Below are 23208 nucleotides of genomic sequence, written 5' to 3'. Positions count from 1 at the left end.
CTAGGTGACTCAGGAGATAGAGTCAGGCCTAGATACCGGAGGTCCTAGGTTCAAATCTGACTTCAGATACTTCCTAGCTATTTGACTCTGGGCAAGTTATTTAACCCCAATTTTACAAAATTTATTAAGCACAATATTCAATCTATTGTGTTATCATCTATGGGTAATAAAAAAAAAAAGACCCAGTCCTTGCCTATAGGGAGTCAAATTCTACTTTCCTCTGGTGGAGAATAAAAGGACCATATGGTTCAGATATGGAAAGAACTTTAATTATCTAGAGTTCAATGGGCAGCTAGGTAAGGCAATGAATGGATAGAACAGAATTAGGAAGACCACAGTTCAAATCCAGCCTCAGAAAATTCCTAGTTAGTTGTATGACCCTGGGCTTTCACCCTGTTTGGATTAGTTTTCTCCTCTATAAAATGAATTGGAAAAGGAAATGGCAAACCACTCTAGTATCTTTGCCAAGAAAACTCCAAATGAGGTCATGAAGTGTCTGACACAACTGATCAATGATAGTCATGGAGTTCAAAAATCCTTTTACAATTAAATAAAAAACCAAATCTGAGGCAACTTAACCAAAGTACAAAGGTAGCAGAGCTGCAATGTCCAAAACATCCATGCCCTCTGACCCAAATTTCTGGGTTCTGTTACTCCATAGAATAGCTTCTATTCCTCTTCCCCAATTTTACCAATATATGGTCATTTTAGTATGTCCATGATGGCATCTACCCTACAATTTGGCCTGATTAGGCAAAGATAACAGGTAGAAATGGAAGTAGGGAAGGAAGGGTATTGGAAGTGTCTTCTGTCAAGCGAACATATAATTAGAATGCAGCCAAATGTGACCAAGGCATTGTCTAGGTTAGCAGAATGCAAGCCTGGTTGGTGGGTCATAGAATCTGGGAACAGAATAAGACAAAGAATCAACATTTTACCCTCTGCCAATAAACTTCGGAAAGGAAAGAAATCTCGCTTTATTTCCAGCCTATGGATTTCAAATATTGAGTGAACTTAAAGAACTTGGCATGTGGTTCTCATGGCCCCTGAAGTGTAAGAGAATAGGAAAGAGAAACAATAATCAAATGAGGAGATTTGCCCCTGGGATGATTTGGTAGTTGGATCCCTGAAAGATAGGGTGGTATGATGGTCAAAGCAATACATTTGGAGTCAGATTACTTGGGTTCAAAATCTGACTCTACTTTTTTTTAAGTTATTTATTTATTTATTTATTACATTAAACCCTCCCCTCCCTGTCCTAAAGAACACATCATTTAACAAAAAGAGATTTGTATATATAAAACTATATCTCGCTTGTTTCTATTTATCAGTTTTTTCTCTGGAAGTGGGCATACAGAAGTCATTCTTCAAACAATATTTCTGTTGCTATATATAACTCTCTCTCTCTGGGTTCTTCTTGTTTCACACTTCATCCTTTACTACCTACATGACCTGGAAAAAAAATCCTCTTCTCTCTGGAATTCAGTGACCTTCCTAAAATGTGGAACTTACACTAAGCAGCTGTATCTTATGATTTAAGCCCATGTCCTGACCCTTAGTTCTCGAGGAGAGAATCTATAGCCAGCCTCACCTCGTAGCACTGAGGGGTATCAGAATATCTAACCTAGTGGCTAATAAACCGTACTGATCTCACTGTCTAGTCCCAGACACTACCAGGGGAGTATAAGGAGTAGAGGCTCTGACTCAACCCTTTTTTTCAAAAGTTGAAAATCTAGTCAAAAGGGGGCTGGGTTATTGATGGGCCAAAAAGTCAGATAACAAGCTCACAACAGAACATGATGATGAAGCACATCAATGTGAGATGTACGGTCTGTCTCGCCAGGTTGATGTCCTGTGCAATGACATGCTTCAGAGATGTCACATCTCGCTGTGACAGTGATGAGTTAGCCGAAGGCTATTTCAGGAGGTTTTTAGCCCTCAGGGACTTGGAGCAACCAGCTGGTGGGCCTGTCAAATTGCAGAGGCCTCTCCCTCCCTGTAGGAAACTTAATGGGGCTGGGAAACAGAGCCTGGAATACTTTTATACTTGCCCTGTACTACCCTGCATCTTAGGCTAGAAATAAAAGGAGACAGAACATGAGGGCCATCTAGCGGTTATTATTACTATTGTTTTATGTGAGTCTTTAAAAGATGGCTCCACGTTTCCCTATGTGTTCCTTTCCAATATTAGTCCTATTGTTTTCACTTGTACTAGTAGCTGCTGTTATAGCTATCTAATGAAAGAATAATGAAGCCAGAGAAACCTGCCCCAGTCTAACATCCTCTCGATCTATTTTTAACAACACAGATTCACAGGGGAAACAGTATAGTGTCATGGAAAGAAAAGGAGAAGAAAATAATTTGGGCCTCCAGGCTTTATCAATTATAGATTATGTGACAACGGGCAGGACCTTTAACCTCTCTAGGTCACAATCACATCATCTGCAAAATGAAGATGGACGTACCTACTCTGCTGGCCCTCAGGGTCATTATGAAGAATAAATGAAATAATGTGTATCTGTGTATATGCTTCATGAAGCACTCTTTACAGGCAAGGTCTTATTCTCTGTAAAGCTCAATGGATCTAGTGCCTTGTCTTCAGAGCAATCATTACCAGCACCATCTAAGAGTTATATATAAATACATATACACATACACACAAATATAATATTTATATAAGTTTTTCAAAAATAGTGATTTCACAAATATATTTGTACCCTGTCCTAATCATTTATCACCCTCATAGTCAGGAAGTTATTTTTCCTATCTGAAAATCCTCCTTTCTGCCATTTCAAAACAATTTCCTCTTAGTTGGACCCCTATGGAGAAAGAGGATGACACTTCTACATCCCCCTCATAAAAATAGCTTTTTATAGAATAAATGGTAATTAATAAGCTCCCTTTAGCCTCCTGTGTTCTAAACTAGACAAATCTACTCTTTAAATAGCCCTTCAATATGACCTCTTCACATCTCCTCAATTTGGTTCCTCTTTTCTGTATCTTGTTCATTTCTTTTCCTGTTTTTCTTTCAAAAATAAGACACAGCATTCTAATAAGGTCATGCCTAATTCCTAGCAAAAACAAAGTATTACTTCCTCACTCTCCTTTGTTAGTATCTGGCTGAGACCATCCATTGGAAGGATTCCATTTTAAGTATAGAAACATGTCAGCTTCTTGGTGACTGATTCACATTCATTTTACAGTCACTGATGGCCAGATCCGCAGGCCAGACAACATAGGCAGAGAATGAAAAAACTTCTTCAATCACCTGAATGTTTCCAAACCATCTTCATCACTGACATCACTGTTTGTTCAGACCTGCTTCTTCTCCCTCTCTTGTTCCCCTAGCCATTCAAGGCGGATGTCTTGTCTCTAATTTAGAATCTGTTCTTTGCCCCCATTGAACATTATCCTGTTTTTCATGGAACATTTACGTAGTTTATTGAGGTCGCCATGAATCCTGCTTTCATCATCATAACTCTTATTCTTAGTCCAGAACTGATTTCATTAATAATCAGGGCAATAACTCACCTCTATTTACAATCTGAGAGTCTCCTGGGGGCACTGAGATTGTTTGTGATTGGTAACAAAGCTAGAATGTGTCAGGTAACATTTGAATCCAGGTTTTCATGGTTCACACTGTAACAACCCCATATAACTTAGTGTCATATAAGAACTTATTAAGACTCCCTTTGATTTCATCAATGTGGTTATTTTGTATTAAATCACAATGTATTAAACAGCAGTATGGACCCAGGTTCAAATACTATTTTTGATGCTGCCTTTTTGTGGCCTTAAAAAAGTCATTTAACCTCTGTGGTCTTCAGTTTTCTCATCTGTAAAATGAGGATGTTGTACTAGATGGTTTTGAGGTTCCTTCTGCCTCTATAACTATGATTATAGCTTTGACCCCATGATTAGCCCCAGAATATAACATAATTGATCCTGAGACACTGGGCATTATTTTCTATTATTTTCTATGCCTCTGTGTACTCACCCAACGTCAGTGCTCTTTAATTCTAATTTCAGAAGTTTTTGAAGCTTATAGACTTCATCCCTTTGTGATGTTCTTTATAGCATTATTTAATAATAGCTAACATGAAAAATAATAAATGCTAGTTATTCTTGCTATTTCTCTTCTCAGAGGCTTACTAATCTGATTACATTCATCTGAACAAGAGCACAAGGAGCTAGATTTCCTATATAGGAGGACTCAAAGCAGCCTGCTGGCACCTTTCAGTGGGAGATTCATGGCATAGACCCAATTTTCTCTGCCTCTTAGTGAGAATGTTGTCTAAAATGGAATCCAATGTTTTCCTATAGTCTTTGATTTGCTTTCACCTATTCAGATTCCTTCATAATACCTATGACTTAGAGCCTTTTGCTAGAAAGAAATTCAGTTGGTCAAACAGAATTTGCTTTTTTTAAAAACCATGATGAGTTGTTATCCAAGGCTTTGGGCATGTATGGAGAGAGGGTTAGGGAAGAGATTTATGATTTGTGCAGAGAGCTCCAAGTAAGGAAAATCCTACCAAAGCAAGTTGGTATCTTCTCCAAAACTTACAATCTTAGGGTGTTGCTCAAAGTCCTGAGAAGTTAAGTGACTTCAATGTGATGAATACGGAAATGTGTATTACATGATATACACATATAATTTATATTATATTGCTTGCCCCTTTGGGGAAGGAGGGGAAGATGGAAGGGGAGAATCTGGATCACAAACTGTCAGAAAACAAATGTTAAAAATTGTATGCAGTTGTGAAAAAAAAAAGAAACAAATTAAAGTAAAAAAAAATTAAATGATACAGCCACTGTATGTCAGAGGTAGAACTTAAACCCAGATTTCAATTTGACTCTCTATTCACTACATTGCTAGATATATATCTATAGAGCAGATATATATTTATATATAAAGTCAGAAAATGATGGTTTGTTTATCTAATCTAATATAGTCTCAAATACTGAAATTAAACTATATTTTGTCTGGATTTAATGATTTTGTTAATGAAGGTAACTCCCATTGAAGAAACTCTCTTCACCAACTATTCTGCAATTTCATAATTAATCTTTGATACTTTCCTGAAGCAGAAAAAGGTTAAGTGATTTGCCCAGGGTGGTATAGATAATATGTGTCAGAGTCTAGCTTCAAACGGCTTGCTAATTCAGAAGCTGGCACTCTGTCCATTAGAACACTTTGCCCCCCACTACAATTATTAGAGCAATTTTTCCCCAGTCTAGTATGAGTTCTCCAAACTCAATAATTAGAAATTATACAGTGACTTCTATGAGTGCCTTTTGGGTCTTAAAAGGCATATTAGCAGGCTTGCTGACTTGACAACATCTAGTATTTTTTTTATATGCCTCCCCATTCCATTTGGACCTTTCCCAATTTCATCCTAGAAATCCTTCTCTTTATCATCCTACAATTGAATCTTTTTGTGAACACAGATATGAAACAAAAATTGTAACGTCAATACTTGCTCAGAGCCATAAATTTTCATTCTTTCCTCTTTATGAGAGAAGTGTCGCAGGGGAATGTGGGATTTTTTTTGTAAGATATTTTTCTCCTCTAGACTCATTTTTTCCCAATTATGAAGAACAGTCTACTGGGCCTTTGTAGGTCCCTTGCAAACTGCACATTCATTTTTGTTTTAAGTTTCCTGCCTGAATCCCTACACAACTGGGTATCATAGCATTAGTTAGCTAATATGGACATCCTAAGTCACTGAGCAATAGGGGACACATGGACAGATGTCTAAATCTGATGAAAGCACATGTTCTTCTGAGTTCCTGAAGTATCCTGAAAGGCTATACTGTCCCCTTACTGCTTCCACAGGCACTATTGCTAATAAGTTTTCCATAAGCTGGGGTGGAAATTAGTGACTCTGGAGCTCAGACTCAAAGAGTTCATATTTTGGTTTGAATCCAGTGGCTTTTTATGTTTTTTGGCCTAGGTAAGGGTGAAAAATAGACTGTAAACTGTGCATGCAGATTTCTGCTAGGAAGTATAATATATATATATATATATATATTTGACTTTACTGAGTTGACAATGGCCTGCTTCTAATGTTCCTTTTCACACTCCCTGTTTACATTACCTCTATAGGCTCATGCTATTTCTACGAATCAAGGAGGTAAAGCTCTCATGGATCGCCCTCCCCCCACCCTCTCAGCTGATAAACTTGCATATTTTACTGAAAAAACTGAGGCCATCAACCAATAACTCCCTCTTTCTGTCCTCTGCCTCATCTCATGTCATTCTATGTTCATTCTGCACCTCTTTTCTCCCTCCAGTCTTGTCTCACAGAAAGAGCTCAAACTACTTCTTGCCAAGGCTAACTCTTCAACCTGCAAAAACCATTCCATCCCATTGCATTCCCTCCAGCATTCTGATTGCTCCCTCTATTGCCTCCATTCTCTCATTTAACTTCGGTGTCTCCCTGTCTACTGACTGCTACCCTATTACAAACATGCCTTTGTCTCATCCATGCTCAAAAAACCCTCATTTGATCCTTGCATCTCTGCTAACTTTCTAACTATATTGCTTCTGTCCATGGTGGCTAAACTCCTTGAGAAGGCTGGCTGCAATATGTTTCTCCACTTCATCACTTCTCATTCTCTAATTAACTCTATACAATCTGGTTTCCAGCCTTTTCAACCAAAACTGCTCTTCTCCAAAATTAAAAATGGTCTTTGAAATGCCAAATCCAGTGGCTTTTTCTTAATCTTATTCTTTTGTGTCCTCTCTGGAGCTTTTGACATTTTTGGACATCTCCTCGTTAGCATTCTTCTCTAAGTTTCCAGGACCTCACTCAAAGTCCATGATAAACTAGTCCACCTCACCTTTTTTAGTATTCTAACAACTTATATCTTTCCCCTCTCTTCAACATACTATTCTATCCAGTATCACTGGCCCTCCTAAACAAGTAGCTCCATGTCACAGTTTCAGGCATTTTCTCTTACTGTCCCCCATGTCTGGAATGCTTTCCCTCCTGGACTCCTACTACTGAATTACCTAGTTTCTAAGTCCCAACTAAAATCCCACTCTCTACAAGAAACCTTCCCCAACTCTCTGAATTCTAGTGCAGTCCCTCTATTATTTCCCATTTATCTTGTAGACAGTTTATTTGTACTTAGTTATTTTCATGTAGTCTCCCCTGTTAAATTGTAAACACTATGAAGCAGGGACTCTTACTTTTCTTTGGATCCCCATCATTTAACACAGTACCTGGCACATAGTAGGCTTTTAATAAGTGCTAATTGATTGATTGGCTAATTAATCAAGCTATATCAAAGCAGCATGCAGCTGAATCTCCATTTCTTTCCCAACCTTGCCCACAGGACCATCCACACAGATTTGACTAATACAACTGAGTGTCCACAGATCCATCAATCCCAGGATAATGTAGCTCTGATTACTGATTTGCAGAAATTATATAGTAAAGAATTTGAAATTTAAATTATGTTTCCTTATATGGTTAATATCTTTTTCTTTCTCCACAGTTTATATATGATGAAAAAGTTTCTTGGTAAGTACCCTCATTTTCTATCTTCTAATTTCCTCCTCTTTGATTATTGGCACCTAAATAAAAGGCAGGGAAAGGGTAAGGAAGCATTTTTGCATTTTGGATCTCAAATTTTATTTAATTGTATACATGTCATATTGCCTTCCTTCCCTGACCTAAGGTAATGCTTTATTACCTAATTCAGTAAGCTGCTTGACACCAGTTGATCATTAACAATTTTTTCCCTATCACCAATACTAGCATGGTGCCTTATAAGCATTTCATAAATGTTTGTTGAGTTGAATTGCAAAAAATACAGATGCCATTATGTATACAGGCAGCCATATTTCCTATTCAACAAGTGAAGCTCTTATAAAAAGAAAGATATAAGAAGGAGCTTCAGTCTATATACCCTCATTGGTTAATAATACAGAGCTGTTCAAGTCATCCATTTCACAACTGGTAATCTACTAGGGATTACTAACTTGTGGCCACATAGGAAGAAAAGGGAGCCCTGAGCCATGACTAGTTTACTTGAAGCTCTTGAACACATTCTCAAACAAATAGATTCAACATTTTAAGAAATACTTTTCCTTTCCTTTGGAGACCCATATATTTTTTCTTTAAAGAAACTGGATCCATGGATTTAATTGGCTTTAATTCATTCAAGTGCTATTTGATGCTTAAGATGTTTTTAGAGCTTTTAAAAAAGTAAATAGTCTTTCTTTTTTCATATAAAAAGCAGAAATCACTTAGAAACACAAAAGCAATAAATGGGAAAGCAAAAAAATTTGGACTTGGGTCAAATATTTAAATCCCCATATTTGAGGTGGGTTCCAAACTAGGTCAGACATGCTGTAATGGAAATAGGAATTCAGTATATGGTACAATCTCGTTAAATTTTCTCAAACATTTAATTTATCAAAGTGTACTTACAAGAAACATTATTTCAACAATATGTCAGATTCTCATGGAAAGGAACTGTGAGTATAGTTGATGGCATATGCACTATGTAGAGCTGGGACTAAAGTATTAGAAAATGAAAATGAGAGAGATGAGAGAAGAGCAGGATGACTACTGACCTAGGTTTTAATCCTGGTTCTTACCACTACTTAGCACATAAAACTTGGGCAAAGGCTTTATTCAGCTTGGGCTTCAGCTTCCCCAACTGTAAATTCAAGCATTAGAGTAGGTATCATTGATCAGCCCCTTTTGCTCTAAAATTTTATGGAAAGGCAAACCTCCAAAGTCAGCTAAAGTCAGCGTATCAGTTGACCCTTTCAACACAATGAACTATGGATATTTGCAAAATGCAATGTGTTTTTTAGCATAACTGTGATTTTTAGTATTTAGTAATTCCAGGGGAAAAAACACTTAATTCAGGTTCCTTCCTCTCTTAGTTCAGGTAAATGATAGAGGAGACAGAAAGAAGAAATTATTTCTACAGGTCAAAAAACAGAATCTCTAAAGTGCCTTTCTATATTAATTAGACTTTCTCGTTATGAAGAAAAGAAGACTAAAAAGGTCTCTTATTGCTTCCTAAACTCAGTAAGTGGTTTCCTAAGAAAAATGAGGCCTAATGCCCGAGATGCTCTGTATTCTCCTTTTCTCCTGACCCCATCATCCCCATTTTAAAAATGAGGAAGACACTTGCAGAGGTTGAGACAAAGGTGGCATTAGAACCCAAGTCTTCATTACAACTTAAGCACTCCAGCATGGCTTCCATATTCATGATTTTACTGAATCAATATAAAAAAGCCAAGATGAAAACCACAATGTTTTATCATAGTTACAGCTCTAGGACCCATACCTATCATATTTTTCTGGGAATTTAATATTTTTAGAATATGAAAGAGGTGTGTGTTCATTTCCTTTCATTCCTGAAGTGACATATCCTAAAGTCTAATGTTAAAGATATAGTAAATATGTAGTAATATATATAACATATATAATGAATAAAATGAGTAATGAGTAAAATGTAAATATATAGTTATATAAAACATGTATAATGAATATATAGTAATATGTAAATAGGTTATAATCTAGAATTCCCAATATAAAGGCTAAATACTACAAATTTTTGTGGGAAACGGGGAACCAAAACCTCTGATATTTAACTGAAAAAGGAGTGCCAATTCATAGGTATACATTTTCTAGGTTGGGCACACAGCTGTCATTTTCAGAGGAAAATTGGGTGGGGAGTTTCCATGGCACCCAAACACAAAGTCATTCCCATAGTACAAACCAGTACTTACTGGTATCACAGGGAGATACACTGGTCAGAGAATTTTCATGAAGTAACCTAAAAGTACAAGCAGTCTAACTTACCAGCACACATCCTTAAATATATGTCTAATGATGATTCTGAAGCTAAAGCTGAGAAATTAAAGGATAAGGGATTGACATAGTGTTTTCATCCCTTTTTTTTTCAGTTGAAGGTTGTGATACTGAAATAAAAAAGGATGATCATAAGATGAATAATTGGCATGGAGATGGTACAAAAGAACTGAATTTGGTTTTCTGATCCATGACTTTTGATATAAGCAGAATTAGGGACTTCTGATGAGGGAATATCATAATGATTAGAAAGATATAGCATACACACATACATATTCATATATGTATGGAATAACTTTCAACTTATCAGAGTTACAAATGGAATGAATTGTCTCAAGGGCTAGTGGGTTTCTCCTCATTGGAAGTCTCCAGGCACAGTCTGGATGACTACTTATCAAGGATATTGGAGAGGGATTCATTTACCCATTCAGTTTAGAATAGATAGCCTCTAAAGTGTTTACTAACTCTTACATTCTGTTTCTGGCAGGAACCTTAAAAAATCAGGATGATTCAAATCTGAGGGTAAAGGAAAAAAGAAACCACCTAGATAAAGCTGTAATGCCAAATGCAATGCAAGATAAGTGTGACATGGAATTAAATATCATCACATAGGGAGGCACCCAGGAATTTTCAGAGAAAAATAACAAGAAAGAAACCAGAGGAAATCCACATAACTTTGGATAATTACTTTGTACCTGTATACACTGTACAATTAACAAATAAAATGAACTTGCAAATTCAAATTGAAGAGATAAATAGCCTCTTGTGAGTACCCAATCTGATCTGATCACTGTGTGAGATCAGATTCATACCTGTGTGAAAAGTATATACCTTATTCAGAAGAAATAGATTTAATGAGGTAAGAAGAAGCAGGAATTACTTAGTCTGTGAAGGAGCTGCTTTAGATCTATAAGAATCCATAAACTTTGGAGAAAGAAGCATGGCATTGAGCCCCTGGGTATAAAAGAAGAGGAAGAAATGGAAGTGATACTATGAGAGTACAAAACAGAGAATCTAAGGAGATACAGTACATGCATGGTGCTTTCCAAATTATAATTCTATAACCTCTACATCAAAAGTATCAGAAAGGCAAGATATAGGAATGATAGAGCAATTCAAATTTTCAAATGACTTTTGAATGTCCAAATATGCTAAAAAATAGAATATATGATAATTCCTTAATGATCTCAGAATTTCACTGCTCAGATCTCAGAGGAATAAGTGGGATTACCTATTCTGGACTGGTGCCTGATTAACAAAGATCATAAACTCAAAGGATTTAGAACTGGAAAGTATTTAGAACCAAAGATGACCTGAAAGATCATATATTCTAAATTGTTCATTTTCTCAGTGAAGAAATTGAGATCCAGAGAGGGGGAATGATATTTAAGGTCAATGAGGTACTTAAGTATCAAGACTGGAATTTGGGATAGTTTCTTTTTTTTTCTTTAAAAAAAAAAACCCTTACCTTTTGTTTTAGTAACAATTTCAAGACAAAGCAACAAGGGCTAGGCAATTAGGGTTAAGTGACATACAGCTAGGAAAAACTGAGTCCAGATCTGATCCAAGATCCTCTTGACTCCAGGACTAGCACACTATCCACTGTGCTACCTAGCTGTTATAGGACTGTTTCTTGGTGTGGACGTGATGAACATCTTGGGGAAAAGTTGATCATATTAGAAAAGAACATTGAGTTTAATAAGATGTGTATTCCAAGCTTTTAGCAAAGCAATTTACAAAAGTTTCATAGAAAAAATGTATGTAATCCCATAATTAAAATATAATTCGGGTTTTTTTTAATTCTCCAATAGATTTGTGATTTCATCAATTTGGACATTGATTCCAACAATGAAGATATCAACTTATTCATTCCTGCCTATTTTATGTGATTCTTGTTCATGTTCTCCCATAAATTCACAACAGAAGATCCATATAATGCAATGACAGCAGCCCTCTTCCAGTTTTCCTAAAGTCATAAAGATACCAAAAGAGGAAGGCTCCAAAAAAATTACGTTTTGACTCTGAAATCATAAAGGAGCCCTATGAAACCAGTGGATGCACGGTAGTCTCTAATAATCTCAGACTTACAAAGGGTCATGCAGTGAAATGAAAGGACCATAAAACTATGTATTAATACCCTGCATCTATAAGACTAGTATCAAGAAAGTAAAAATTCAGAGTACCCTGACATTTTTAATAAGTTCTAAGGAAAGTAAAGAATTTTGGTTATTATTACTTTGTTCCAAACAAGGGAGGAATAGACCCAATGTTTGGGGGAAAGGCATAATATTACTGAGAACCAAAGAAGGAAAAAGCTACTCAATTTCCATTTTGCTTCCATCTTTTTCTATCAAGAAGAATGACCTACAGCCTGGATGGTGTAGAACACATATCATTGAGAAAATTGAAACCCAAGCAGGTCAAGTGAGAGTAATAGAGCACCTGGCCTTTTAAAATGATTTCAATTCACCAAACCCAGACAAATCATAGACCAGTGTACTGAAAAATGTACAGATATGATCATGGAGCCATTGTTGATAATCATCATGAGAAATCATATACAGTGGGAGAGTTGACAGGAGATTCAAGATAGACAAATTTTGTTCCAGTTTTCAAAAAGAAGAAATAGGTGTGTACCAGAAAGTATATACTATTCCAAATGGCAGAAACTACAAACCTAAAAGTTTTATATGAATAACTGCTAAGATCCCTAAAATAAACAGTTAATTTATGCATAATTATAAATGAAAGGAATAACCACAGTTTATTGTATATGTAGTCAGGAATTTGGGTTCCAAGTTTTGCCACTTTCTACCTATTAGTACAGCCTTGGGAAGTAATTTTATATCTCTGAGCTTCAGTTTCTTCATCAAGATAATAGAATAATGGTCTACAGAATTCCTTCTAGTTCTAAATGTGATAATCCTATGACTATGAACCATCAGGAGCATTCTAGTCAATTAACAAATATTTATTAAGCACTTCGTATGTATTAAATACTATTCTAATCACAAAAAAAATACAAAGAAAAATGAAACTTCCTGCCTTTGAGGGGCTTACATTCTATTAGGGGAGGTAATTTGTATGCATTTAAATAGGTATGAAATAAATATATGTTAGATAAATACCAGGTAATTGGCACTCATAGCTGAAGTGATCAGGAAAGGCCTCATGTAATAGATGATGTCTGACCTGAGTTTCAAAGGCAACTAGGGATTCCCAGAGGCGAGGAGGGAACATTCCAGGCATGAGAGACAGCCTGGACAAAGGCAAAGAAATAAGATGGAGGGTCATGTGTGGAACAGCAAGAACATTAGTTTGGTTGAACTGTAAAGTAAATGAAGACTAATGTGTAATAAACCAATAGGTATGTTATAGCCAAGTTTTAAAAGGTTTTAAATACCAACTAAATATGCGTATTTCTTCATAAGGATAATATGGAGCTACTGGAGTTTGTTGACCTTGTTTAAAATATAACCTTAGCAGCTATGGGAAGTTATAGATTGGGGAAGGAGAATTTGAGGCAAGAAGACCAATTAGGAGACAATTGAAATAGCCCCGGAGCTAGGTGATGAAAGCATACAATAAAATGGTATCCACATCAACAGAGGAGTTTATGATGTGGAGATAGAATCTATCAGATTTAGGAACTTATTGACTACATGAATAATAAAAAAGAATGAGAGGCTTATAGAGAATAAAAAAGATTTGGAACAGTTCCTGCGGGGATTGCAAGATTATCATTTAGGGAGGAGTAAAAGGATTGCCTTGTTGCATCGAGGTGAAAATTAGATAATACATATTTATAGTGGCCCCAGTAAGCACTATTGTGTACTACTGTAACTACTATAAATTCAGAGTACAGTAACCTTATTTCCTCTTTATGATATGGCTATTAGATTGAGAGAAATGCTGTGTATCTTAATTTCAGCAAGACATTTTATCCAATGATTTCCTTGTCAACAGAATAAAGAAATGTGATGGAGGTGATAATACAGTATATGAATTCATAGCTGGCTAAACATCATCACCTTAAGAATGGCAAATAATCAGGTCAGCATTTTTATCATCGAATCCTAGAATCAGAGGATTGTCAGGTATCTCAACAGCAATCCAGTCTAAACCATATATGAAATAAAGCCCCACCGTGACATAGTCAACAAAAAAACTAATCATTCTCCTCTTAAAACCTTCAATGAGGAGGAACCCATCACCTCTCAATGTAGCTACTCCAATCATGGCACATTTGTTAGAGATAAATATAAATGCTTGTTTTTTTAGGTAAAAACAAATCAATTGTTCAAATGTAGGGCTGGAGATATCCTAGATTCACACAATAATATGAAAAGGACCATAATGATAGTTTATCATAATCTTAATATAAATGTATTGTAATTTGGCTGCTAAAAGATAATGCCATCTTAGACATATTAGAAATCTTGAATCTATTTTAAGGGATATAATACTCCTAACTTCCTATTAATGTGCTCTGATCAGAGCACCACATCTGGGATATAATTTATGTATCTAACACTCTTTAAAAGAAACATTTTTACAAACCACAGTGGGTCTAGAAAGGGGCAAGAGTCTTAAAACCATGTCATAGAAGGATTACTGGAGGTTTACTGTGTTTACTGGATTACTGTGGGGGCGAAGTCTGGAGAAACTGAGAGATACAGTGTTTGCCATTGAGTATTCAAAGAACTATTATATAGAACAGAAAATAAACTTATTCTGAGTTGTTCCAAAAGGCAGAAATTAGATCAGTGGGTGGAATTTACAAGGAGACATATTTTGACTTGCTATATGAAAGGATTTTTTATCATTTAGAGCTATCAAAAAATAGAATTGGCTGCTTTCTGAGGTAGTGAACTTCCTGTCACTACTAGAAGTGTTCAAGGAAAGAGAAAGGGATTGTTTGGATATTTTTCCGAGATTTTTTCCAGGGATTCCAAAAGCATTGGGTAGGAGATATGATTTGATGAACTATAAGGCTACTTTTTTAAATTAAGTTTATTTGAAAATGTTTATCAACTATTAAAATCCTTTATAACTGGAAGAATGAGTCTTGAGCTATTTAGTAATCTCTATGTTTTATACTCTGATAGATATTGTTGGGTTTTGTATTGCCTGATTAAAAATCACTGAATCTGTAATGACCTAGTTTTTACATCTCTAAGATTCTACATGACATTCTTTCAGCATTTTAGTAATAGTGTTATTCACAATATGAATAAATCTTTTCCATCAACATAGATGATGAAATTTCATCTTTTCTTATCATGCAGTTTCCTAAAAGTCTTCATGGAATTTTAAGCTATGACTTGGCATATTTATTTTGATTGGCACCTCTATTGGACTGAGAGAATAGCAATCTTAATATAACTTTTTAAGTGATCTGAGTGAGGGGAAATATCACCCTACCTGATTAGAGAGAAAGCTCCATAATTGGGAGTGAAAGAGAGAAAGGGTTGTAAATCAGGAAACTTGAAGCTGCCTAAGAGAACTTTTTAAATCATGAAGGAATTAATAAAAGTCTAAAAAGGCAAAAAGGAGAATTTACATCATGAGATGAAAGGAAAGATGGAAGTTCATGGGAGCCAACTTAATCTGTGTATTGGGGAGAAATACAAATTCAGAAAATACTGGTCATTGAATTCAGGAACAATAAGAAATATGAGGTGGTGGCTGCTGAAAGCCCTTTTTTAAATTTGCTAGAGGGGAGGGAGAGTTGGAAGAGCCTTGCCAAAAAAGACTGTGATTTCTTCCAAGGTTTGGGATGAAGGGAAATTGCCCACACAGAACAAGAGTGGTAAAGCCCAGAAAATAGCACATGGAATTCTCTCTCAAACTTTACCAAGATGTTGTAATTATGCCAAATGATTGTATAGTCATCAACCTGCATGTAGTCCGTTTGTGCTCTGATGTTCCTCATAATATATAGGAAAATACATTTTGTCCTCTGCTAGCATTATAAGTTGGGAAGTCATCATGAAGGAAGGGTATTGCAGAGGTATATGGAGCTAGGCAAGGCCCAGGTCACAATCTGTGGAAGAAGGAAACCTCACCCTTACAATAACTTGAATAGAGAGAGCATAACTGGCTGGAGGGCAGACATAGGGAAGAGGGGGCAGCTTCTCCATGAGGGATTGGGGGCAATTCATCACAGAGATGATCAATTTCTAGATGGTAGATGAGAGGATAAATGATATAGGGGATAAAGAGCTGGCCTTAGATAGTCCAAAGGACCCCAAATGGATATGGGTCCCACCTCTCCCACATAGGGTTTTTATGACCCTGGGCAAATTCATCTCTCAGTGCTTCAGGCAATAATAAGACCATAAATTATAGAACATGTGCTAATCTTTATTGAGAGCAAAAATTCCTCATCAGGGATTCCCTAAACTGATGAAATCATAGAACTGATTTAAAAAAAAAAAACATTTATGGACCAATATTCCGTTTATGTGAAGCAATACTGGGTTTTGGTCAAAGGAAGCTGTTTCCAGATTTCATAGAACAAGGCATTGCTCCAGGTTTTCCTAGACTCCTTAGGAAATAGTTTGCAATAGCCTCATATACTGTCATGGGCTTTTTTTGTATCAGAAATTCAGCTTAATCTTTTAACATGGGAAAACAAAGTAGGTCTTCTTAAGTACACTGTCACCATCTGGTGATGCAATGCAAATTCCCTACTCTGTGTGATAGATAGCCTAAAGCATTGCCTTTGAACTCACGCCAAACTGTTATGCATTACCAGTTTCTTAATATGCAGTAATTGATTGTACTAAAGGGGGTTACTGTGATCAACACGATGGTGTACAGTAGATAGAGTGAGCAAATCCTCCCTCAGACACGTACTATCTGGCTGGCCCTGGGCAACTCACATGACCTTGTTTGCCTCAGTTTCCTCATCTATAAAATGAGCTGGAGAAAGAAATGGCAAACCACGCCACTTTTTTACCAAGAAAACCCTAAACAGAAACATAAAGGGTGAGACATGACTGGAAAATGACTCAACAAAGGATTTGATTTTAGTGCTTCACAGCTTCTATCAGCTCCTCTATCAAGTCCATGGATAGGTTATTTACCTTCAGAGTACATGGTGGTTTTTGAAAAATCAATACCTTTCACATTAGAATCAATACTCTGTATTGAATACTCTCAGTTCCAAGGCAGAAGAGGGGAAAGGGCTAGGCCATCAGGGTTAAGTGACATGGTCTGGGTCACACAGCTAAGAAATGTCCAAGGTCAAATTTGAACCCAGCATCTCCCATCTCTAAGCCTGACTTTCAATCCATTGAGCCACCCAGCTTTCCCCCAGAATACATTTTTTGAGGATACTTAGAATCATAGCATCTATAGAGGGACATTTGACATAATCTCATCCAACTTCCTCATGTTGTGAGGGAGGAAACCAAGATTCAGCAGTTAAGGAATTTTCCCAAGGTTACCCACCTGGGATTCTATCTGAGGTCTCTAACTCTAGTTGTATCACACCTAACCCTAATTCCAAGCTTCTCTATTTAAAGAGAGAAAACGTCATGACCCCTCCTATTTTCTTAGGTAAAAGATCAGTTTTCTTATTTCAAGTCTATACCAATAAAATTTCAGTGACTGCTTCCTAGAACCCTTGGAAATTCATACTGAAAATTATGGATCTTTGAAGAGTATTATCTACTTTAAACCTCATAGCAAGCATTCAGCTGAGTACTAGAGATAGTGTGTCTCTTGATTATAAATGAGGAAACTGAGACTTGATAAAGTGACTTGTCCCCACAATTAGTGTCAAAGGTAACATTTTACAACTTATATTTTATATCTATTATTAAGTTAAATTATATTTATATTTATGTTAGTTATATTTATATCATATTATATTATACTATACTACTAAATTCACAATTACATTTTTAATTTGGAAAATTTTATTTAATTAATTAATTTAGAATATTTTCTCATGGTTATAAGATTCATGTTCTTTCCCTCCCCTCTCCCCATTTACCATCTTCCCCCACCCTGGTAGCTGATTCCCAGTTACATTTTAACCAGATTTAGGTTTGGTTTGCAAACTGGAGATGGTAAATTTGACACCTTTCATCTAGGCAATAGGAACATGGATGTAGGACAAATTCTGAAATCAATTGACCAATCTAAAGGGAAAAACCACTTGACTACTATTAACCATGATCTAGACAGAGTCCCAGATATAAGAGGTCTAATCAAATAAGGATAGAAAACCTCTGAGGTTCTAGGGGCAGTTGAGAAATGTCTAAGCAGGCATACAATATCCAAGAAGTCCAGCATCAAGAAGGAGGGGCACTTGGGGACAGCTAGGTGGCTCAGTGGATTGAGAGCCAGGCCTAGAGACAGGAGGTCCTGGGTTCAAATCTGACCTCAGATACTTCCCACCTGTGTGACTCTGGGCAAGTCACTTAAACCCCATTGCCTAGCCCTTACCACTCTTCTGCCTTGGAACCAATACATAGTATTGATTCCAAGATGGAAGGTGAAGGTTTAAAAAAAAAAAGAGGGACCATATGTCAATCCAGGAAAATAAAGAGGACTCAAGTTCTAGAGCAGCAGTTATATTGAGAGTATCTTTCCCCAGTTTCCATGATCTTTCAAATATCACTAGCTCCATAATCACATCTTCCAGTTCTTTAAGGACTCAAGGATGTAATTCATCTGGATCATTTAACTTCTCTTGAGTAGCAACTCCCTGAGAGTAATTTTAGTTCTTTCATTTCCAGAGCAAAGGTCATTCTCTTTAAAGAAAAATCAAAGGGGAAAAAAAACACATAAGAACTGAATAATTATACCTTTTCTCTGTTGTAAATTATCATCTTCCCATGCACCTCAAGCAAAATAATCTGCCTTTTTTCTACCACAATGATTTTTTATATATAAAAGCCCTTTTGTTGCCCTCATCTTCTCTTATATAGCTCATTGTTTTTTGAAAACCTTCTGCCTTGGAACCAATACAGAGAAGAGGGGTAAGGGCTAGACAGTGTTGGTTAAGGGACTTGCCCAGGGTCACAGAACTAGGAAGTGTCTGAGGCCACATTTGAACCTAGGCCTGGCTGACAATCCACAGCCACTTATCTGCCTCCATTAGCTTATTATTATTATTGGATATTTCTGAAACTATTTTATAAGACTGCGCCCCACTCATTTTCATCTTCTATTAATTGGCCTTGCTTCCAATCTTACATTTCTCTTTCAAAATTTAAGTTGAGTGGTAAATTTTTAAATCTCATTTTTTTTCCTTCTCAGTAGAATTGTTTCCCATTGTGTCTTCAGAATTTTATTCTTCAGCATCTCCCATCTCTCCAAGACTCAAGCATTTTCACTCTATGGTGTCTGTTTTTTCTCTGAACTCATTGAAATCTGCTTTCCTGAAATCTAAGATGCATGTCATACCACACACATATTTCCTCTCATCTATCATAGACTCTAGGATGGCATGGTCACTTCCCCTCAAGATTTCCCATCATTTCCACTCTAGTGATCTGAGATAATATTTATAAAGCACTTAGGACAGCACCTGACACATAGTAGGTACTACACATACACTTATTTCTTCCCCCTCTCTCCCTGATAATCAGATATGAACCCTTTATGGATCTCTTCACATTCTGAAAGATGAAATGATCAAAAAAACAAATCAAGAAGGTATTAATTAGCATGTCTCAACAGAGAGAGAGCTCCAAAAGACGTCATTGGCAAAGGTTAGGTTTTGTGGACTTTAGGTTGAAGGAAATTTTATTAAATTATAATCTTTTAAAAAATATTTATTGAATTGTCTATATTGTCTCTATATTGAGGGTTATAATATAATTTTATGAATGATACAACTTAACTGTAGAGTAAAATGAGACAAAATAAATGTACCACTTTCCATCTCCTTTACCTTCCCTATGATTAAGGCCCAATAGCTGCACAGCTTTGAAGTCCCTAGACTGGGCAGACAACTATTAGAGCACTGGGCTAGCCAAGCTAAATCAGTGGTTGTGGGTTCTATTTTAGTAGGGTGGGCAAAAATACTAAAATACTATGTCATCCCAAGCACCACACTGACAGGCTTAAATCCTTTGGCCCAGGTGATTCTCAGCATCAAGAGGAGGGAAATCTGAAGCATCAGGTGCACCTTCTACATTGTGGAACATTTCTAAGCCAATAACATTTGTGGTATCCAAAGGCCTCCTATAATTCCTCTAATTTGTCATAGGAAATTTCTCGCCTTTGGGGCTGTACAAAATGTCAGCACCACCTGAGTGAAAGCAGAAGGGCTTCCTTGTTGTCACAGCTTTCCTAGAAGGATGGTGCAGCAGAGGGAAGGCTCATAAATGGAATGTCATCAGCTGTCACTGTAATGGAATGGAAAGCCTTTTCTGCTGTACATGTGAAATCTGATTTGGAAATGCCACTGTCCTATTAATTAGAATATCATTTTAAAGCCAGAAAGGCTTATTTTATGACTGTAAAATTACCTTTTCTCAAAGACAATATTCACACCCACACTGAGGATAAATGAATGCCTCAAAGATGTGTGGGAAGAGCTGAGCTAATGACATGCCTGTCACTGGTTACCCTGTTACTACTCTCCCTTCTAAGCAGCGTGCTAGGGTGAGAAGAGTATTTATTGACTTTGGAATCAGAAGACCAAGGTTTGAAGCAACTGGGTGGATAGAGGATGGGGTTTTAGAGTCAAGAAAACCTTCCTCAGACACTTACTAGCACTGTGACTGTGGGTAAGTTATTTAACCCCTCTTTGCCTCAGTTTCCCTATCTGTAAAATAAAGACAATGATTGCAGCTGCAATCCTGCAGGATAGTTAAGAAGATAAAATAACATGTGTAAAGCACCTCACAAACCTTGAAAGTGCTATGTGAATGGTAGCTATTCTTGTTATGATTACTCTTCTTGAACCCCAACTCTGACACTAATTAGTTATAGAATCCAGGGCAAGTCATTTATCTTCTGATAGTTTAATTACCTCCACCTGAAAAAGATTCATACTTTCTGCCTCATAGAATTGTTGCATGGAAAATGCTTTGTTACTTTAAAACACTATAAATTTAGCTTTTATTAACAATAACTTATTGTGTAGAAATATAAATAGTGACAATTTAAATTCACACCCCTTCCCAAATAAAATTATGAAAATACATTTTCCCTTATGATTTACAAAAATATTCATACCCATAGCAGAGAAGGGTCTCCTTCCTTTGGTGGGGAACCCAATAGAGCAAGAGGCCTGTAGACACAAAACCCCCAATACCATGAGTAAAGATATCTCTGCTGAGCTTTTTCTCCCTGTGGCAAGTATGAACTTGAATTATGATCTACTGAATTCTCATTTGATACTCCAGTTGGGTTGTATTTCATTTTCTGTTGGTTCATCTTGAAAAACTAAAAATACTCAATCTTTAAATTATACCAATAAAGTTCCTTAGTCATTACAGAGGTTTTAATTGACAGCTCAGGAATAAGATATAAATAATACTGAAAATATAAATGAGAGATAGACAGTAGAGAGCTTTAAATGCTAGGTTTATATCTTACAGGCAATAAAGAAATATTGAAGAATGGATTATTAATTCTCCTCCACTATGTTGCCAGGATCTCAGCTCACTGAAAATGGAAAGAGCAAAATACATATGGGCAAAAGTATAATTTAGAGAATATGAAAGTGGAGAAGTTAGGAAAATCAGCAGCATGTTGAAGTAAACTCATTATTTTGTATAGCTCTTAAGTATTTTCATGTTATTTTGTATTATATCTGTGGACAGGTCTCATCTTCTATATTGGATTGTAACCATAAATTTAGAGATCAGAAAGAGATTGTAGAGTTTATAAAATCCTACTATGTCGTAATTTTACAAATGAGAAAACTGAGGCCAGAGATGTTAAATGACTAATCCAAAGTCATGCAGCTAATATCAAGACAGATTGAGGTTTCAATCATGAGTAGCCAGGTGAATGGCAGTGCCACCAATAGAAATAATGAAAGCAAAAGGAGGAGCAGAAATGAAGGACTTCAATAACTGGACTTATTGTTTTTCCTTAATTTGAATTGAACTGAATTCATATTTATTGAATAAATCCAACACATGACTATTGAATTTCAGGGAAAATAATATCCAATTTTTAAACATGTTGAATTTGAGGTAATAATGGATATAGCAAAGAGTTGAAGATGACCTATAAGCAGCTGGACAAATATATATCTAGAGTTCAGAAGGATAGACACTTATTTAGGAGTCATCTATAAAGAGGTAGATGAAGTCATAAGAGTGAATGAATTTGACAAGAAGGGAGAGTATAAAAAGAAGAGAGGCAAAGCCAGAACCTTGGGAAACACCCACATGCTGTGCTCCCAACAATGAGGATTGAGAGCCAGCAGTGGAAGGCAAGAAGTAGAGACATATCAAGAGGAGAAAATGGCTCTCTGAGTTCAAGGGGAACAACACTATTCAGTAGGATGAGACAGGCTAGAATGCTAAATATCGTAGAAAGTTTACAGAGGAAGACCAATAAAAGGCCAATGGATATGATCATTGGGAAATCATTGGTGAATACTGAGAGCATAATGGGGAAAGAATCTAGTACATAAAGGCATTGACAAGATAATAAAAAGGAAGTAAAAACAATAGGAAGCTTTTTCTAGGAGTTCGGCAGTCAAGGCAAGGAAATAGATTATATTTCAGTCCACAGATTCAGTGTTGACTGGAGGAGGCAGAGATTTGGCTTTTGACTACCATATAAGACAGAAAGGAGGCATACTATATAGTTTGCTGGACTTGGGAGTATGAAGGGGGTATGAATTTGATTCCTACTTCAGACATTTGTTATTTATATGGTTCAAGGCAAGTTAATCTCTCTTTGCCTCATTTTTTATCAGTAAAATTGGGATTATAATTAGTACCTACCTCCCAGTGTTGTTGGGAAGATCAAAGGAGATAGCACATGTAAAGTGTTTTGTGAATCTCAAAGTACTATTTAAATTCTAAATTTTATTTTAAAAGAATTTAAGAGAAATCTATATTTAAAAGAAGTTTCTTCTCCTCCTCTGCCCTCCTTTGATGTGTGTCTCATGGCTGCTTCTTTCTTTCCTAGACACACACTCACCTTCTTTTTCATGATATATTAAATTTTTCCCAGGAATGAAAGTAAATCTCAATTGTCTAGTGCTTAGATTCCATTCTTTTTTCCTTTCATTGAAAATCACAATGCTTATCTTTCACTATAGGACCTCTCCCATTCATTCTCCATGATCTTTCAAAGATTATTGGTAATGGTTCAGAAATCAGAAAGAGAAAGTTATTGAGATTAAGATAGTAAAATGGACCACAAATGAAGA

At 36.3% G+C, this 23208-nt stretch overlaps 1 protein-coding gene across 2 annotated transcripts in view; it reads left to right on the top strand.

The window, feature by feature from the left end:
- Window positions 1-23208, top strand: part of SLC24A3 (solute carrier family 24 member 3) — a 762044-nt gene that overhangs the window by 657177 nt on the left and 81659 nt on the right. For both annotated transcript variants that reach the window (XM_007476642.3, XM_016427591.2), the window contains exon 8: window positions 7504-7529. In XM_007476642.3, coding sequence (XP_007476704.1) covers window positions 7504-7529 — 26 coding nt within the window. The remainder of the gene's footprint in view (window positions 1-7503; window positions 7530-23208) is intronic.

This window comes from Monodelphis domestica, chromosome 1 (assembly GCF_027887165.1).
Source record: "Monodelphis domestica isolate mMonDom1 chromosome 1, mMonDom1.pri, whole genome shotgun sequence".
Taxonomy (NCBI): domain Eukaryota; kingdom Metazoa; phylum Chordata; class Mammalia; order Didelphimorphia; family Didelphidae; genus Monodelphis; species Monodelphis domestica.
This window is presented reverse-complemented; position numbering and strand designations above follow the sequence as displayed.